The following is a 21,107-nucleotide window of genomic DNA, read 5'->3' on the forward strand; positions in this document are numbered from 1 at the left end:
TTAGGAAATTAGTCCCTCATACTGAGGGATCACCTTAGAGAAGAGTCTGAAAGCATGAAGTGAGAGCCCAGCTGGGCTGACCATGGCCTGCACCAGTGGAAGGACCGTTTTGCTGAAAGTTGGACCTGGAAAATGGCAACTTGTATCCAGAAAGGGTTGTTTGATCAAACTCTGTTATTAAGATACTGCTTCCTTTTATTGGAACAGCAAAGCCATGTAAGGTATATAAGGTATGTAAGGTATATAAGGTACGTAAGATTTTAGTTTGTGGATTACTGAATAAACTTGTATCTCTACACATGCCCTAATTCAAGCGTTGTTATGAAACTTATACGCATACTCACTCTCTCTCTCTCATGCACACGTGTGTGCATATACATGTATGTATGTATGCACACAGATACATATATCTATGGAGTGTGCTTAGGGCAATATTTAATACATGCTGCATATAACTGGTCAGAAAAATAAAGTAGGCTGTCATGCAAGTTAAATAGTTTCATTAAAAACAATAATTCAAGCAAAACATTTCAAAAAGGGAATTTTTTTTCAAAAGATATATTTTCAGTATTTGTGTTAGGTTTAATTTACATATACATATATATATTTGTCTTTGTACAAATCATATTAACTGAACACGATATTTTAACTTACAAAAATTAATAATTATTGGTCACTTTATTGAAAAAAGTATCTGCTTTACTGTGCTACGCATACAATTATAACTTTAAAGGTAACAGAGCATTTTCTCTGTTGAATGCATCTATATCTATATTTATATTTATATTATAATTCCTAAAAAAATCCATTCAAAGTTGCCACAACATACATATCATACGGTCACAAAACACTTCACTCATTCATTCTGAAAAAAATAAATATTAAAAGCAAGTATAATACAATCCCCAGTTATTCAATCTGCTGATGAACAAATGGATTTTCTTCCCTTTTTTCTTGACATCTCTGAACACTACTAAACCTCACGCACAGATTTCCAGACTAAGCAAAAATGTTTCCTTGATGTAGCAGTTCCAAGATTTTCTGCTGCTGCTTTTTCTAAGTAAACAATAGTGGCTGCAAGTTTCATACATTAAGCATCACTATTTATCGAAGAACAGTCCTTAATTCTAGCTGTAGTTCAAATACCAGTGTGGTTTATCCTATCTTTTGAAATATAATATTGTTATTTCTGAACAAACATTATGCCATGGCTGTTTTAACTAAAATCTTTCAGCATCCTTGAGAAAAAAAGCATTCTATTATCTAACTTTTTAATTTCTGCATCAGCATCAAACTTTCTGCAGTTTCATGACAATTAAACACAGTGAAGGCTTGTTTTTGTTTATGGTATAACACACATACACACACACACACACACACACACACACACGCACGCACGCACGCATGCACACACGCACACACGCACACATGCACACTGGTAATGTGTAACACTGGCACATAACTAACACATTAAGATTCCATTAAGCTTACTGGACTTTTCATAATTCAGTGTTTGCTTTTTCTCATCATATTTTTCTCTGTGTAGTACATTAGCCAGTAAAATACAGTTACAGTACTTGATTACACTGGGTTGTAGAGTCTAAAATGTCTTGTTTTATTTTAAGTTACTTTGCATCTTCTGAAAGCACAGCGAGAAGGATAGGACTGGCTATTGTAAAATTTGTCTGAAAATTGTTTCATTTCTTGCTGTGTATGGAATGAAATGATTTATCCTTATCCCTTATTTTGTTCTTCATAGCCAATCTGTCCAGATTTATCTGCAGGCACATGTCTCGACTGACATATTTGGATAAACCTTCAGGACAACATTCCTGTTCTCATCCAAGAAAAGCACACTAAGAGAGTTCATTTTATCAGGTACACAACAAGGTTCTGGAATTCCAGGGATTATTCCGACTGCCTTGACAATACTTTGTATAGTGGCATGATTTGATGGTTGCACAACCTGGAAACAGATAAGTTATTAAAATTATTCATAGAATCCATTACATTAGATTATAGTAATTAATTGTGAAGATACAGCTATTCACACTATTCATACTTTACTTTTGAATTATAGTTATATATTACAGCTAATTTTAATAGTATATAAACTCTAGAATAGATTATAATTCATGAATATAAAGCAATAGCACAGTAATTCCTGAAATGAGGATACCAGTTAAATAGTACAATAATTTTCTTGGATGTTGTTAAACGAAGATGGCTTCTTAGCATATAACTGCTGGTAGCACCTAAGCTGCACAGCTGTAAGCCTTACTTCTATTGTTACTAATGATCCACTTATTTGCTTCTTTGCGTTCGTTAACCAGGATAATGAAATGATCCATGCAGAATAGCTATCTGTGACATTCAACACCCCCCCCCCCCAGAAAATCAGAAGAAAGTTATTGACTGAGTACATTAACACATTTAAATTAGGGCTGTGTAGACCATGAGCACATACCAGTAAGCAGTGGATATCAGGCAAGATAGAATTCAGGACAGAACACCATAATATCATAGCATACATATGAAAAGACAGTTTGCAGTATAGCCAGTTTATCTACCTCCATCTATTCAGAATATGAGATGAAACTAAAGAAGTGAAAGTTCACACCAATACAGCAATGATATGCACACCCGGCAAAAAACACTCCCTAGGTTGGCAATGAGCTAGAATCCCAAGCAGTGTAAGACACCAATACCAACCATGGCACTAGCTGTGCCAGCAGCAAAGTAGAAGTTTGGATTACAGAACACATGGTTAAATTCTGATTCTTTCAGCTTAGCTCACTAAATGTCTTCTACAGGAAAATGAGGTGCTAATCCCAATTAAAACAACAAGAAAAATATATATTTGGATTTTTTTTAAACAGCAGTTGTTGCAGGTTGAGACTTTATTTTGACTACTACTTACTCCTCATCAAACTTTTACTGTTGAAGCCAGATATGCAGCTTATTTACATAAACTTCAACAATCAAAATAAATCTTTTGATAATAATACAAAATATCAAGGCAATCACAGGAGCACTATACTATATCATAAATCAGCAGAATGGCCCTGGGACCTCAGGGACATTCTGAATGAAGCTGCTCTACGTATGTGTCTTTCATATATTAGTGGTGGGTTACTTGAAGCAGAACCTTAGAATTTCCGCTCAAATGGATCAAAGTTATGGCAACTCAACTTGATAATTATTGGGTCTGAAGGAATAACCTTAAGTTTGGGTAGAGTCTTTGTTCAATGAATATTACAAATGCAGTCTGGGATGTTCTACATTCAGAAAACATAGTTTTGTAACCAAGATGCTTAGAAAATGTTGTTTTACAATATATATATATATATATATATATATATATATATATATATATATATATATATATTCACACAGATAAACAGACACCTTTAGGTACTGAGCTGGGCTAGCTGGTTGATTGTTTTTCGCTTCTCACAGCTTTCTCCAAGTCCTGGTCCATAGCCACCCTTCATCCTTCTTGTTCTACCTCCCCTGAGCTGCGGTGCCATCTTTAAATATTAAAAACCTTTGCCTGACTACACTCTGTTTCTGTCTGTCCCACAGGCATCCCTCAGTAGAGTGCATAACTGTAAGTACCATTTGTACTTATAATTGTACTTATAATTGTACTATAAAAAAAATTGATGTAGAAAGGCACCGTCTTTTGACTTAGCTTTTCTGCTCTTGCTTCATAGGGATCCCCAGTAGTGTACTTGCTTATATCATATTCCATTCTTTTTTAATTAGAATGCTATTGAGTTATAATTTACTGCATGTCCCTTTCTAAAACCCCTGGCATAACTACATTATTTTCCTACTTCTCAGTCAATTGCAGCTCTCCATTGGTGCATAAATAATAAAAACAATCAGAAAGGTAACATTTAAACCAAAACAATAGGCTGCCCTATTTCTGTAGTTGCTAACCTTTTCACTGATTGTTTTCTGTTTGGTGACTGCTGCTCCTCCCAGAAGGTGTAGCCCTTCAGGCTCACTCAGCTCTCCTACCCTGGCCCAAATTTCACCCGCCCCCACTACCTGTACTTTTATATATCCCCTGACTCCTCCCCAACACCTCTCCAATCACAATACACCTAAGACAAACTCCACCCACCTGTAGAACCACATCACCCCAAACATCCACCCCTCCTACAATGCTCTACATAACATCTTTCCCTATAACCCCATTTGCCCTACTAATCTCTCTTTCTTCTCTTAACTATCTCACACTTTTTCCCAACCCTTGTCAAAACTCTCACACACACTCCACTACATCTTACCATCAACCTCACTTCCCATCCCACTCATCCATCTCACATAAACTCTTTACCTCTAACCCAATCTATTTTTAACCACAACTGCTCCCAACCCAACCTCCCCATACTCCTCTCTTAAATGTGGTACCAGAAAATCACTATTCTCACACAACCCAAGCTACCCTTGCCCAGCACACTGCCTCACTCTTCTACTCCAACACATCTCTCTCTCACTAGCCAGCGACATCCACCCCAACCCCGGACCCTTACAACACTTAATGCACAAAGCCTAAAAAACAAACTCCCTAACCTCCATGCCTAGCTCTGCCATAACCACCCCGACATTACTGCCATTTCAGAAACTTGGCTGAAAACCTATATAAAAGATAGCGAAATCCTACCACAGGTTTCCAAATCACTCGCAATGACAGAGCCCACAAAAAAGGAGGTGGAGTAGCAATAATCTACCCCACCTCCCATACCATAGCTCCCTACTCCAATAAAATACCAACCTTTGCCAACGCTGAAATTATAATAGGTTTACTAAAAATAAACAGTCACAAGTCCATATGTATCACTGCCCTCTATATTCCCCCTGGTGATAATATCAAAACTCTTGAAAACATCCTGTCCTGGTTCTCCTACAATATAAAAAAATTAAACCTATATAATCGATGATACCATCATCAACTGGAATACTATTAACTCTGAAGCCCAGTCCAACACAATCAACATGTATAACATCTCCCAACTAATACAATCTCCAACCAGACCAAATAAAGATGGTACCATCATTGACTGTAGCCTAACAATTAACCCAAACCTTATCACCATAGCTGGAACATTACCTGATCCTCTCAGTGATCACCTATTGGCCTTTGCCGACCGTCTCCCATCTGCACTGCATAAACAGCACCACTATATCCAAACCCACAACCTCTCCTCTTTCACCCCTCTAACTTTCTCTGAATGCTTAAAGCATACTGACTGATCCTCTCTGAAAACCCTTCCTCCAGATGATGCCATTTCCTACTTTAACCACTCATTCCTAACTCTCTCAATCAGCAAGCCTCACCTCGAACCAAACCTGCCCATGGTTATCAAAAGATACTAAACTAGCCTTGCACCAAAGGGACAGAAAATGGAAACAATATCAAAATATAAAAACCCTAACACCCTTCTAGAGTATAAGCAACTAAAAAACTCCACAAAAAAAAACTAATAATTAAAGACCGCAAAGCCCACTACTCCAAATTCCATTCCTTGTACTCAGCAAATCCCCAAAAATTCTGACTCCGTCTCATCCATGCTGCATCCTGGCAACAAAGAAAACCCCTGCCCAGATCCCAACCTCTCCAACCTTGAAACAGCCAGCCAGTTCAACTCATTCTTCATAGACTGCATGGCTAAATAATTAGCCTCCTTCCCACCACCCTCCTCCATCAACACCCCCTCCTACCCCAGCCACCACCCCAATCATCAACATTCCTCCACATCCTTCTGCCTCAAGCCCATCCCCACAAGAGCTATAAAAAGACTTCTCCTCAAACTCAAACCCTGTCACAATGCACCCAACAACCTTCCACCCACCTTCCTCAAATAATCTGCAGACAGCATTGCCTATCCCATCTCTATTCTTATAAATAGATCCATACAAGAATCATACATCCCTTTTATCTGGTGCCATGCTTACATTATCCCCCTCCACAAAGGTGGCAATAATACTGATGCCACCAGCTTCAGGCCTATTGCCATCATTTCCCCTCTTTCTAAAATAATAGAGAAAACAATGCAAGCACAAATCATGGCACACCTAACACTAAACAATCTCCTCTCCCCTACCCAACATGGCTTCCGCCCTGGCCACAGCACCATGACCACCCTTCTTTCCTTTCTTGAAACCATAAACCTCGAGTGCGACTCTGGCAAGTTCGTATCCACGCTATTCCTACACCTGTCAAAGGCCTTTAACACCATCTCACACACCCTACTTATATCCCAACTCTCCAACCTACACCTCTCTCCCACCACCAATGCCTGGTTTTCCAGCTACTTGTCCAACTGCCAACAAGCTGTCCAATGGAAAACTTCAACCTCCCCCTTCCTTCCCACACACACAGATGTCCCACAAGGTTCTATTCTTGGCCCTCTTCTCTTCAACCTATTCATTAACAACTTTCACCAGTCCATCCCAGACTCATCTATCATCCAATATGCAGATGACTCAACAATCATCTGCTCAGCCTTCTCCACCTCCAAGCTCCTAGCAAAAACCCAACTAGCCTTCTCCAAAACAGAAACCTGGATGCAGTCAAACTATCTGGTACTAAATGCAAATAAAACCAAATTAATGTTTTTTCCCCTACCAAAAACTCCATTGACAAATCCACATTCACCATACAGAGCCAAACAGCACCCTCCTTGAAATTGTTCCAAAACACCAAGCTTCTTGGCATCATTATTGATGAAGAACTAAAATTTGACACCCACATCCGGTCCGCAATCAAGAAAACCCACCAAAAGTTAGGTCTACTCTACAGGCACAACCGCTTCCTAAGCCCCTCTACCCATCAAACTCTTGCATCCACCTTCCTACTCCCCTCCCTCATGTATACTGCTCCTCTTTTTGCCAATCTCCATCTTGGTCTTTGGTCCAAACTTGAATCCTACTACCACAAGATCTTCAAATTTGCAACCAATTCAAAAAACTCATCCCACCACTGCCACTCACCCTCAACTGGCTTGAACTACCCAACTACCTCAGTTATGTACAACTCACCATTGCCCACAAGCTCATCTTTAAACCTGCCAACTGCCCAGCTCTCGCTACTTGTTTAAAACCTTACATTCCCAACCGCTCACTCAGATCCAAAAAACAAATTCTCCTTCAGGTCCACAAACCTGCATGACCTCCTGGCCATCTACTGCTGTCCAACTCCTTAGCTAAACAGTGGAACTCTGTCCACACACCTATGCAACCTACCTAACTATACAAATTTCAAATCTCAGCTACTCTCATCTTTCTTCCAAATGCGAATGCCCTTGCCACACTCCAACTTAAACCCCTACCCCCCAATTCCACCTTGCACTGACTCATCCAACTACCTCTACTATTACTTCATCCCACCCAAAACAATCCCTCACCTACCAAAAACTAGCTATATATTTTGAAATGTTAAACCTACATTTGAGTTTATAACAAAAATATTCACGTTATGTAAATATTAAAATTTCTGTATTGAATTATGTCTTTTCATTTTTGTAACATTGTTAACAAGCCAATTGCAAATATCATGGAGCTTATCTGTAAATGTTTAATTAGCTGTATGAACTGTGTCCTTTTGTAACATGTGAAATGTAACTTGCAATTATTGTGGAGCTTTTGTCCCTGGGCCTCCACTGAAAACGGGCTCTTCTTGGCCCAGTGGACTTCCTTGGTCATCAAACTTAAATAAATATGTAAATATATATATATATATATATATATATATATATATATATATATATATGTATATATATATACAAATTAGTCAGAAACTGAGAAAGACAGAGGGCTTTTCTGTTGGATGTAGTCAAAGTGCTTTCCAGTAGGGGGAGACACTGAGGGAATGATGGTGAATTAGGAGAAGAAGAAGAACAGTGTCTCGTCTTACCTGTTAATGAGGACGTGTGATCTTATGGAGATGGTTTTGAGAAGGACAATGAGCAGCAAATAGTAAAAATCAACTTCAGGCTCTTCATGTAATAATTCAGGTAATTGATATAAATGGGCAATTTGTAGATGTCTAAATCATATGCTGCTACTACTCCTACAGTGGAATACATTAAAAATAAGACAGTTAATGCTATTGTGTAGAGAAAAAGGGACCCCTGTTTGTATTTCTACAAAAAGTAGGGAGCCAACCAATAGGCATGTGGTGTGGACACTCATTGGGCTTAACTTTACTTTAACACTGGATACATTAGGACTTTGATCAAGTTAGGATCAGAAGGGGTTTTTGTGAATTTATATTTGAATGATTTTACTTGCATAGAATTTGTTCTTTTTTGGCTACAGGTCCTTCTTCATTCCTTAGAATGACCAAAAGGTTACACGACAATCAATTATGTTAAAAAATAAATTTATGTGTGGAGAAGAGAATCACTTAATATAATTTTGTCATAAAAATGTGGTATTTAGTGTGGAGAAATAGGATTGTCTGTGAAGGAACTTAAAAAGTGTGGCAATGATGTACATTTTCTGCTTGACTGAAGGTTACGTGAGTCTGAAAAAGAAAATTAAAATGTTGGTTGGGTCAGAAAATTAAGTCAATTAAGGTGATCAAGGTAATGTTTTCTAAACTAATGTGACACTAAAAATGAACATTGAATGCAAAGTATTCCAAGAAATCTGGATAATAACAAATGAGCATAATATTGATGCAATACAGCTGGAAATAATGTTAGAAAGCGAAAGATAAAACAAAATAATGAATTTAAACTAACCACTACTAATGTTAATAGTATAAAAATGAAACCAGGATGCTTTTGATTTTGGAATGGTGTCAACAAGGGCTGAATGATATTCCTTCCCTTTGAAATATTGGCACTCAAAATGCTGAGTGCTGACACAATGAAAGAAAAAAAAAACAAAATCAGAAATGCAGAAGATGAGTGCATCTCAAATATTGTTCTCTTTTAAACTTTTTTAATGCAGGGCAAGTCCCCACACCCTCACACTCCCAAAGATGTATATTCTAACTTCAAGATCACCTTACCTAGAAGAAAAGGAAATATTCTGAGAAATGACCATTTTGGACTTAGTATATATAAATGTGTTTTTTGGCCATTCAGTCCCCATGTTTCAGAACTCGCACTTGTGCGACCTAGCATTTCAAATTGTTGCCATCTGATATAATCTGTTAAAAGAATATGGCTTAATAGGATTGTTTGGAGTTTTAGGAAGGAGCCATGGTTTGCAATTGCTATTTTAAAATGTTTATAATATGTTGGATCTTCTATCTCAGGCTCCACTCAGACAAGTCCAGTAAGCAAAAGCAAAATAAATAAAATTATTACAAATTATAAAATGACTTGTCATTAATATTAAAAAATGTGAAAGCTGATGCATGCCTGTTATAAATCGAGCACATACAAATAGAAAAAATTCTCGCCAGTAAAGTACCATTCAGTGGCCAAACTTTTCTACTGATGTATACTACTGAGGCAGACAAAATACAAGAAAAATCAGAAGAAATGTACCTGATTTTCCTTGTATTTTTGTACTGTCATGGCAGACTGTTGTACCTCTGAACTGTCTAGATATCTGGAGAATGTCTACATTTTTGGCTCACTGAAAAAAAAAAGGCAATAGAGGTTCTTTCTTCTCTGTTGCTTCTGTTCAACAGCACTTAAGTACACTTAATACGCATGCATGGTACATCAGAAAACACAACAGAACTGTAGGAAAAATTGCGGAAGAAAACTACAGCTCTGATATACAAAAGCATTATTTAAGAAAGGTAAACAATTTCTTTTTTTATCGTCATTACATAAGAGCAATAACTAACAACTTGGTGATGGTAATGCTGGATTTACCCACGTTTGCCTGATCACTCAGTTTTTGCCCTTGTGATCAAACCACACCAACCATGGGTAAATCCAGCATTCTGACAGCGCAGTGGTGCAGTGGTTTGTATTGTCACCTCACAGCAAGAGGTTGTTTGGCTTGATTCTCAGCTGGGGTGCCTTCTGTGCAGAGTCTGCATGTCCTCCCTGCATTCTTGTGGGTTTCCTCTGAGTGCTACGGTTTTATCCCACATTACAAAGACATGAATCTGGAGTGTTTCTCCCCAGGCCTCTGCTGAAAATTGGCTTGTTCCAAGTTGGACTTTCCCAGGAAACAAATGTTAAATAAATAAAACAAACAAACAAATAAATAAATAAATAAATAAATATTACCCACATCCAGTCATGGGTTATTGCTTAATAATTGTAGTAATATAGGGTAGATGTTTAATATGAGACATCAGATGTAACAAGAGTATGTGAAGGCTGAGGGTCTATATTAGATCACCGAACACTTAAAAAAGCGAATGGTGATTAATCGACCCTATGTAAGCGAAAGCTTACAATGTTGAACTGTCAGAACAGCAATTTTTTTCCAAGGGAAAAAAATCGCTGTTCCAACAAAAACATAAAAAATAAAAAACAAACATTCATTACATTAAGTGGATTGCTTCGCCCCCCCCCACACCCCCCCTACTTAACTATACCAACTCTGAGACCACATTACAGTACCGAAAACAGCAAAGTAATGAAGTGGAAAAGCAAATTCCTTCCCAGGGAAAGAATTAGCCTAAAAGCCGGTTCGATATTTTGCTATTTCCGTCTTTTAAGTTTAACCAAGACGCATTTGAAAGAATGCGTCTTCGGTCTTCTAATAGGAACCCAAAGGCTGATAGTTAAGTATGTATATATTAAAAGTTAAAGAACTCCAAAAATATACTATTATAAATGCAGACTTAGTTTTGATAGGTTATTCTGAATGCAGTTTAAGCAAGGATATAGGAAAAATACTGATGTTAGGGTATGTAGATGAATTACTTTGAGGTCTACTAAATATAGGAAAAGATAAAATGCATACACATAAAAGACTGAATTTAAAGACTTAGCTTAATTATGTAGCTATGTCAGACAACTTGAAAGAAATTAATAGATGGGGACTAAAAGCATATTTTTCTGAGCATTATGTAATATGGGTGGGGCTAGGGACAGTGAGGTGTATATTTCAAAAAAGAAATGGATTAAAATGTTGATAGGAGATGCTATTAAAGCAAAACAAAAAACAAAAAAATGTTGGAAAAAATGGGAATTTTGTTGGAAGGTCATCATTCAGTAAGAATATTATATAAAACATGAGAACAGTGGTTGGAATACAAAGAAAAATTAAGATTTACTAAAGGAGAAGGAGTATTGCAATATGGAGAAGGAAACATATAAAGACTGGATAAATAAACAGGAAACAGCATTAGAAGAAAAGGAAGACATCTTAGCAGCTTGGGGCTTGGCATAATAGACTCCTCCACTGGTATTTATTTCTAGCCATTTGAGGCATGAAAGCTCCAACCCTCTTCGAACTCCTGTTCCCTAAAGAACAAATCATTTCTCAAAAAATCTGGTTAATTCATTAACAGATACACAGGATATATTAGAGTGTTAGCTTTATATCTCAACATGTCATCCACCTTTGGAACAAACTTCCACTACAGATCAAGCAGAATAGACCCCCTTGCCATCTTTAAGATAAACTTAGATAATCATATGGGAAGCACAAATTATCTGCTGGTCTAAACTGTACTGCCTTCCTTGAGGCAGGATGAAACTTCTAAATATGAGTTACTGTCTCGGGTTGTAATGGCATGCCACTGCCTAGCACTTAACTATGACTGAAGGTCACTAAAATGAAAAGTAAAGGTTTTGGGGTCTGTAAGTTTGGACATTTGGTATGAGGGAAGTGAGTATTATGTAGTTGAAAGAATTAATAGAAATAAGGAAAATAGCTAATAAATGAAGTGTTTTTCAAATGACATATGCAAGGAATGTATATTTAACACATTCATATTTGTTGGAGAAATTATTTTTACACGTAGTTTATATGCTGTTCCTAGCAGACTGGAGAAGATTTGTTAGAAATCATGATTGGAACTGTAAGGGGCTCAAAACTGATTCCGCTATAAAGGGGACTATTACACTCTGCTAAAAAGGATGCAGAACTAGGATTAAAGAATCCAATAATACACTTACATGCATTGTTACTTACTGGATTTAAAGACATACTGAAAGAGAATGGGATGTATTGGGAATTTTTTTGTGGGGGAAATATAAGTTTTTGGATAGATGTAAACAAAGAAAAAAATGAAAAAAATAGTGGAATCTTCTGAAAAAATGAAAAGTTTGAACACTGTGATAGTAGAACTACCTAGAAACATAAACATATGGTATGAAAAAGTTATGGAAAATATGTGAAGTCATGGGAACAGGAAACCAATGGGATAAGGTAGTAAATGAGACAGAAGATTGATTGATGAATATTAAGGAAAAGGGAGAGTTCTTATAGATGCTGATGTTTCATAAATGACCCTTTAAAGTGAAATGAAATGTAAGGAAATGAGAGAGTATATGAAATGTGTGAAGGAGAAGAGTCTATGTAGCCTGCTTTGATAGAACAGAAAAAGCTAATGAGGTTTGGAACACATCTACATCTGAATTTCAGTAGAAATGTTTTCAGAAATTGAATGTGGAAATCATACAATATAGGATATATCATGAAAGTAAAGAATGGAATGGCCAAGGTTTTAATGAGTGTTTGGGGAATATGGAACAGTGTATGTGAAGAGTTACTGAACAAGTTGTGGAGTTGTGATGCTATGTTTAGTAAAATAAGCAAATGACTGAAAAAGAAAGGTGGGGGACAAGAGAGCAACATACTGATATATTTTATTGTACAAAGTGAAAGTGAGATAATATATTGTTATGTGTGTGTGTGTGTGTGTGTGTGTGTGTGTGTGTGTGTGTGTGTGTGTGTGTATATATATATATATATATATATATATATATATATATTTTTTTTTTTTTTTTCAAATGTTGTAAATAAATACATCCTAAACATGATCTTGTACAAATCTAGAACTTCTCAATATTATTTAGTCCTTTAAGCTGTGATATTTTATTAAGCAGTGTGAAGAATACTGCTTTGTTTCCTGTCGCTCTGTTTACAGATGACATAGACATCTGTAATATTAGCCCTTTGATTAACACTTGTATTGTCGCCTTACATCATCAATATTTTGCTTATTTGCAGATATGGCTGAAAGAAATGTAACTTTATTTGAGCTAAACTAAAAGTAAAACTTTTTTTTTATTTTATACTTCAGAAATATTTTGTTGCTGTAAATGTAGAGGTAATTGAATGGATTTAAATATATTTAAGTTTATAATGACTCTAATGACTCATATTTCTTTTGTCATTCTGGTCATTATATGGTTAAGTGAAAACCTACTACACTTGTTTTACTGGGCCAAACTGTCACCTTCTATTTAGAAGTAAATATTAGCAAGACATGGGCTACATGCTGTCTGGATGAGATGCTCTGTTTAGTCAAAGGTTTGATTCCTTCAGTCTCCGTTTGCCTACTGGCTGACTCTAGCAAGGCAATCAGACATGCTCCTAGGCTGAACTGGAAATACTAACATGTGGATCAGTGCTCTACCTTTACTGGAAAAATACAAATAAATAAAATGCTATTATGCAGAAACTATTGATTCTGACTCAGGATTACTTGGGCCAGATACATACTGTTTTATAATTATTCACTCTGTGCCAAGAGTTTAAGAGTTGCAAGGCATAGTGTATCAGTAATGAGCAACACAACTTTATATTGTACAATAAGTGATTATTCATGAATCTCTCAAGCTTTTGGATAAAGGGGATAGAACATTTTTTAATTAATCATAAAAATCAGACCTAGACTTGGCATTTTACATTCAAAGTTTTTACTGATATCATGTTTCATCTGAACTTTATAATATTACACTAAGGAACACCTGCCAGTACCTGTGTCCAAATCCATAAGTTTTAGGGAGTGTTCCATAAAGTTTTGATGTAAGAATCGGTAAATGTAAAATGCTTATTCCACAGTGTGTATTCATAAAGGCATACGCATGGATTTATAACAAACCAATACACATTTTGTGTTCCTGTATTGTATACGTTGCACTGTAAGTTATTTCCTTTTTTCCAGGCACCAGTCACTTCTGGAACATTAGTTTTGATTCATCTGGCCCTGTGTCAACCATGCAGAACACATCCAAAAAGGCATTTATGAAACAAGCATATTAAATCTAATTAAACTACTAACATCTGTGATGGTCTGATTAGAAACATATTAAATTACATTAAAGTTTTTAGCATGTACAAGAATATTTATAAAATCTGTAAGCAACCATATAAGTTAGCACCCTTTAGAAAGTGAACTCATCATATTTTGTTATGGAAATGCTGCATAAAAGTAAGCTACCAAGTGTTGATTCGTGGACACACTGCTGATTGTAAAATAAGTCACAGAATGGAAGGAAGACAAACTGACTGAAATATTTCTCTGCCTGCAGAAGTCTCGTACCTTGCTGACATGCAAAAAATGAAGAAAACGTGCACTTGCAGAAAAAAAAAAACTTGCAGGAAACTTAGACAAAAATAAAATATCAAGCATCTCAAATGCTGACTTTTGTAGACACCAGCAAAACATATGTGAGAGCAATGCAAAGTGAAAAATATTTAGCAGAACAGAGTGTCTTCCCTCACTTCCAACATCCCTGTTACACTAATATTCTAACTCTGAAGTTATATAACCTTGGGGCAGAGCGTATGCCTTTTTTTTACACAATGTAGTCTTAACATTGAGGTATCATGGTGCAGCATACCTCATGGGGTTGATGAAGTGGGGGTTCAGAAGAACATTTTCCTTGCCAAAAATTTTAAAGAAACAATTTTTATATATATCTTTTTGTGTGTCAAATTTAGCATGAAAGGCAACCGGTCTAATTTCTATCTCTTTGACTTTATGGCCACTGAATGTTGATTATTTCATTTTAACTAGTACAGTATCACAAAAGAGACTGCATAGTACATGGGGATAAAGGTCTTGAATGCTACCCTGATGACCCAGGATCAGCTAGTGACCTGCCGCCTTGAGTATCCAGCTGAAGAGGTGGAAGTGAGCATCTAACACTGTTTTACCCATCTTGGGGTAAAGAAGGACGACCACTTAGTCTGCTATGATACTAACACTCGGAACAGACCAGGTGGCACAGGAGACACAGACACAAGGACAGAAACGTGCATGCCAGCAGAGCCGTTATTGTAATAGACTGCTCACCCATTATGCCATAGGGGTTAATGTGAGTAGTCAATGGCTGTCTTGATGACGATAATTGATATTGGCCAAAATTACTGAGAAGAAGAGGAAGATGACAGTCATTAGTTAATAGGGAGAAAAAAGACTAAGAAAATATACACATCAGGTGAGAAGTCCACCACATCCATTTTAAGAGTGCCATAAGTATTAGCACAGTGACCGGCTTTCATAGTCCTATCATAGTCACTGCAGTAAACTCAACATAGTTAACAGAAAGTGGTGGAATGGACTTCACAAAGAAGGACATTGTTCTGGACACATTGTGAACCTTCTCTGTGGATGTTTGTAACTAAAAGTATAATATATAATTGTCTTTCTCCCTTATGAATTACGTTGCCTGCTTTAGTTGTACACCTGTACAGTTTCAGGTACTGCTGTACCTGGAATTTGAGTAAGAAATGCACTGTGAGCTATCTTGATGTGTGCGGAATGTGAAAATTGCGTCTTGATTTTTCCCCTGGCATAGCAGCAGCAGCTTTAGTAATCTGGCATTCAGTAAATACAAAGGTAAAAGTTTTAAATTCTTAGACTCATAAGTGTGAGTCCCAGAAGAGTGAAACTGGAAAATGAGAACTAAGAGACATTATGTTTCAGAGAGTTAGTCTTGGAGTATTCCATTTACTTGGAAGTATAGCAGTCTTGGAGTTAATACACACAGGCACCCCACCCCCCACCCCAGAAAAAAAAATTACATTTAAAGAGCAACAGTGATCGTCTACATTGCTCTTCTTTTATAATTACGTGACTCATTACTATGGGTCTTGTAATTACAATAAGGAGCCACGTACATGCACAGTGTATGCTGTTTTTTAACATCTTAAAAAAAAGAAATACTATATTATATCCTATGTCCAAAATATATATTAAGTTAACTATGTTGACTAACAAGGTCCTCAGAAAAAAAAGCTGCTGTGAAATGGAAAAAAAAAAAAGAACAAGGAGCTAAGCCCATTATGAAATTCTCAAAGATAAAGAGGGAAGGGTCTAACTTAAAAATAAATTCAAACATATCACTGAATTTAGTTTCTGTAGCAATCCTCACAGATGCCCATCCCTTATCTTACTACTTTTACTTTATTTTTAAAGGAGAACTGCACCCACAGACTAAAAAAACATGTTTATTTTATCAAGTCTTGATGTTTCCCACATTTTAACACTACTTTTGGACTCTATATACTTTCATTTTTATATTTTTAAATGCAGTTCCAGAGTCTGCCATTTGGGGTTCCACATCTTGTTTGTTCTTTAGTCTGCCTCCAGGCATCCCACAATGCAGTACTTTGCTTTAAAATACTACATCATAGCCCCAGAGCTGCTGTCAGTGCACTGACTTTACATGTGTTTTCACATATACCTTGCTTTCTTTTTGTCAGTCAGGTATAATTACCATTTCTTGCCTTTCAAAGACTACTTAAAAGACAAACATGGTTAATCACACAGAACAGTATTTTCAGCACACAAACTTTGTCTTCTGCTGTGATCTATGAATCAAAGCAGGAAACAGCTCAAATTTGCCACTTTGACAAATATGAAGGGGAGGTATTTAGGGGGAGGGGGGATGAGTTTAAGGACTACAACTCAGGCATAACAAAAGAATGAAAATTGGAGGTGGAGAGGTATGACTGCAGGTGTAATTTCCTAGTGTGTGCCAACAGAGCTTCTTTTGTTTTCAGAGATTACTCCCTGCTTTCTGTTGTGGAATTGGTACATAACGTTTAGGGGTGTGGGAGGCTTTCCCCATGTAAAAAATGCCTATGGATGGAAGTTTCATCCTTTTGATATTTTGGGCATTTCTGTTCAGCATTTAAGTTCCTTGGAATTTTGATGTTTGAGGTTTCATAGGGGACGCTTCGGTAATTTATTGTAACAAATTATGCTGTATCACATCCCTCCCTTTTCCAACTTTATAGTGTCTAAATGATATTTCTACATTGTTTCCAAAGGAGTGTTGAGCATCATTTTGTTTGCTTGCTGTCTTTATGCCTGAATATCTTAAACAGCATATGCTTGATGTTGAATCATTCATAGGTTCATAGGTTCATAGGTTGATACTAGGCTATCTGCCCTATGGAATTTATAAGCCTAGCCAGAGTGTATTTGGCTTTCGCCACCCTTTTAGATTAGTTGACTGTGCCTCTGTATAGTAGGTCACAGAAGATAGCCCTTTTAAGGTTAGTTTACTGTGCCTCTGTCTAGTAGGGACACAGAAGAGATCCCAGGGGTAAACCTATGATTTCCCATCCACTCGTCAAGATTTCTCTAGAAGAGGGTCATTGAGGGGCTCTGCCTAACATGGCTTGGGATTTTGTCCAAGAGTGAGGGGAGCCTCTGGGATATGACTCTCTCCCTCCAGCATGTCCTATTTATTTCTGTGCTGAGGTTTAAGTCCCTGGAGCATGTAGCTCTAAGGGATTTGGATTTCCTGAGGTGGAGCATGTCCATTAATTCTGGTTTGGACATGGCTTTATACGTCAGGCACAGATCGCCTCTGAGTAGGTGGTAAACAGCCGAGTAGAGCTGGAGTTTCTTTAGCCTAACTGCGTAGGGCATCTGTTTGAGTCCCTTGATCCTCTTGGTGAGGTACTTTTGGGGTCTTTCCAGTTGCTGCAGGTGTCGGGTAAGGTACATCCCAAATGGGGCATTGTATTCAATTATGGGCCTGATGAGTGATGAGTAGAGGGGCACAATGACCTCTCTTGATCTAGATGTGAACCCTTTTGTGATAAGGTGGGCTATATAGAAGGTCTTTCTAACCACTTTGGCAACGTGATTGTCAAAGGAGAGATTGCTATCTACTTGGGTCCCCAAATCCCTAATTACATCCTCCATACTTAATGGATTACCACCTATGTGGTAATTTGTGGGCACTTTGTTTTTCCCAAAGGGGATGACTATGCACTTTTTGGCATTTAGCTTTAGGCCATGGCTCTGGCACCAGTTATCTGTCTCTGTGAGACTCTTTTGGGGGATGCTTGTGTCAGTCGTTGAGTCGATTATGGCACCCAGTTTGCAGTCATCTTCGAACTTGGTCAGCCATAGTCCTCCCTTGTTAGCCTGTACCTCAGAGAAATATATACCGAACAAGAGAGGTCCCAGGACTGAGCCTTGTGGGACACCACTTGTAACTGGTTTAGAATCTGACATGGCACCTGCAATTCTGACCATGTGGGTTCTATCCCTAAGCCAGTTTGCAACCCATCTTGTGACATAGGGGTTAATATTTAAGCTGGTGAGCTTATTTATGATGCCCGAGTGGGATATTGTGTTGAAGGCTTTTGTGAGGTCCAGGTAGGCTGTGTGGACTACCTTCCCTTCATCTATGGCCTTGGTGAATGTTTCAAAGAAGTCGACCAGGTTCAAGAGGCAAGATCTGCCCTTAACAAAGCCGAATTGGGTAGGAGCCAGTGTTTGGAGGTTTCCAATGCCTTTGTTTATGAGTTCCATGATGATACGCTCCATAGCTTTGCAGACCAGGCTAGTCAGGCTTATAGGGCGATAGTTTCTGGGGTCTGTTGTGGCACCACCTTTGTGGAGTGGGACCACTGTTGCTGTACGCCATTCCTTGGGTACATATCCTGTAGTAAGGCTGAGACTGAACAGTGACTTTATGTGAGGGTTCAGTTCTTCTTGGAGCTCGTGTAAGACGCAGCCTGGGACACCATCCGGTCCCATTGATGCTGTGTTTTTTGCTTTGGAGAGGGCAGCTCTCACCTGTGCATCTGTGATGTCAGGGAGGCTACACTCTGTTGGGATAGACATTTGCTCTTTTGGGGGGAAGGGGGGGAGAAGTTTGCACTGAACCTGACTGCCAGGATGTTGGCAATGTCTGTGGGTTCAGTGTATTTTTTTGTCATTTTGCACTAACTCAGAGCATATCTGGGAGTTGCCACCCAGGTTCCTGACATAACCAAAGAAGACCTTGTGATTATCTTTAGCGTCTTGTGCAATTTTTATTTCGAAGCTGGCCTTAGATGATTTTATGAAGGATCGTAGTTTCTTGCTAGTACTGATCAGAGATGCCTTCTCTTTTTGGGAGTTTGCTCTATCATGTAGTAGCTTCCTCCTTCTGTTGTATAGCTTATTTATGGCTGGGGTCCACCAGACAGGTCTCCTGCCTTTGGAGGAGTGAGTCTTGGTTTTATTTGGGATAGCATGATCCATGCATTCCTGTAGGTGTCCATAGAATGCGTTTGTAAAGGATTCTGCAGTTTGGGCCGTATTTTCCACTGGCCCGGGGGCTTTGAAGGATTCCACCTCAGTTTTGTGAAGTGTGAAGTTTGCTTTTGAGAAGTTCTTCACCGTGGTTTCCTTGGCTGGGGGTGGGGAGTGGATATGGATGTCCAGTGAGATTAATTTATGGTCAGATCTTACCAATGAGGGTTATCCCTCTGGTATGGAACATAGCGTCCCCATGTTGGTGATGATCAGGTCCAATATGTTTCTCCTCTTGTGGGAGTGCAGAAAACTGGTGCAGAATAACAATGTTATAGGATACAGTAAACCTTTTTGACTATTTTGTCTCACAAACTTTTTTCCTTTTGATTTTCATCAGTCTGCGTTCTGTTTCACAGCAGCAGCAGCACAGGTGATTATAAATGTTATTTTATTAACTGTGATATATGTTGGAAATTATGCAGTCTCAATACTATTATTGTGAATTATAACTATTTTTATATGCAGTTTATTTGCAATTGTGTTTAATTAATCAGAAGTGTTTAGATTTCCACGGTTGCTGACATCATCACTCCCATTAGGAAAAAAAGCAAGATTTAAAAAAAAAATGTTCATTAATGTAAAGGAATGAATTTGTTGAAGAAAAATGTTCGTGCATTTAACATATGAAACAACATTTTATATTAATTTGATTCACTGAACAAACAATTAATCTGAATGTTGAGGTCAAAGTAATAAACCAGCTAAAGCAGACAGCTGTATGTCCAATACTGTGGCAATTGCTGTTGGGTATTAATAGCTTAGTCCAAGTTTTTTAATCTATTTCTTTTGTATGTGACAAAAAAAACTAACAAACAAAAAAAAACACTGTATTCACGAGAGAGTACTCTGCTAGTCAATATAAATATTAGAGCACATTTTAAGGATATACTCAATTATGAAGGGAAATCAAAGAAGAAATTTTCAGTTTTAGCAAGATGTATGCAGCAAAATAAAAATGCTATCCAGTTAAGAAATGCAATTTACGATTGATGTATTGTCCAAAATATGCTGCTCCCCCTGCTGAGTAAAACAGAAAAAATACAAATTCAATATCCCCAAATACTCTTTAAATGCCAGACTATTCCAACTCCCATTACACACTGAGTATGTCTGTAGACTATTCCCACTCCCATTACACATTCAGTATGCCTGTAGACTATTCCAACTCCCATTACACATTGAGTAGGTCTGTAGACTATTCCCATTCCCATTACACATTGAGTAGGTCTGTAGATTATTCCCACTCTGATTACACATTGAGTATGTCTTCAAACTATTCCCACTCCCATTACACATTGAGTAGGTCTGTAGAATATTCCCACTCCGATTACACATTGAGTATGTCTGCAAACTATTCCCACTCCCATTACACATTGAGTAGGTCTGTAGATTATTCCCACTCCGATTACACATTGAGTATGTCTGTAGACTATTCCAACTCCCATTACTCATTGAGTAGGTCTGTAGATTATTCCCACTCTGATTATACATTAAATATGTCTGTAGAATATTCCCACTCCCATTATATATTGAGTAGGTCTGCAGACTATTCCCACCTCCATTACACACTGAGTATATCTGTAGACTATTCCAACTCCCATTACACATTGAGTAGGTCTGTAGACTATTCCCACTCCCATTACACATTGAGTAGGTCTGAAGA

The 21,107-nt window shown here is 37.6% G+C and overlaps 1 protein-coding gene across 1 annotated transcript in view; it reads right to left on the reverse strand.

Annotated features, from left to right (window-relative positions):
* Positions 1 to 756: 756 nt before the first annotated feature.
* The window catches only part of LOC122789361 (growth/differentiation factor 10-like), a 175,979-nt gene continuing 155,628 nt past the window's right edge, over positions 757 to 21,107 (reverse strand). The window contains exon 3 of the mRNA XM_044056750.1: positions 757 to 1,966. Coding sequence (XP_043912685.1) covers positions 1,775 to 1,966 — 192 coding nt within the window. The 3' untranslated portion in view covers positions 757 to 1,774. The remainder of the gene's footprint in view (positions 1,967 to 21,107) is intronic.

The sequence above is a fragment of the Protopterus annectens genome, chromosome 14.part0 (genome assembly GCF_019279795.1).
Source record: "Protopterus annectens isolate FY-2018-M chromosome 14.part0, PAN1.0, whole genome shotgun sequence".
In the NCBI taxonomy this organism is placed as follows: Eukaryota; Metazoa; Chordata; order Ceratodontiformes; family Protopteridae; genus Protopterus; species Protopterus annectens.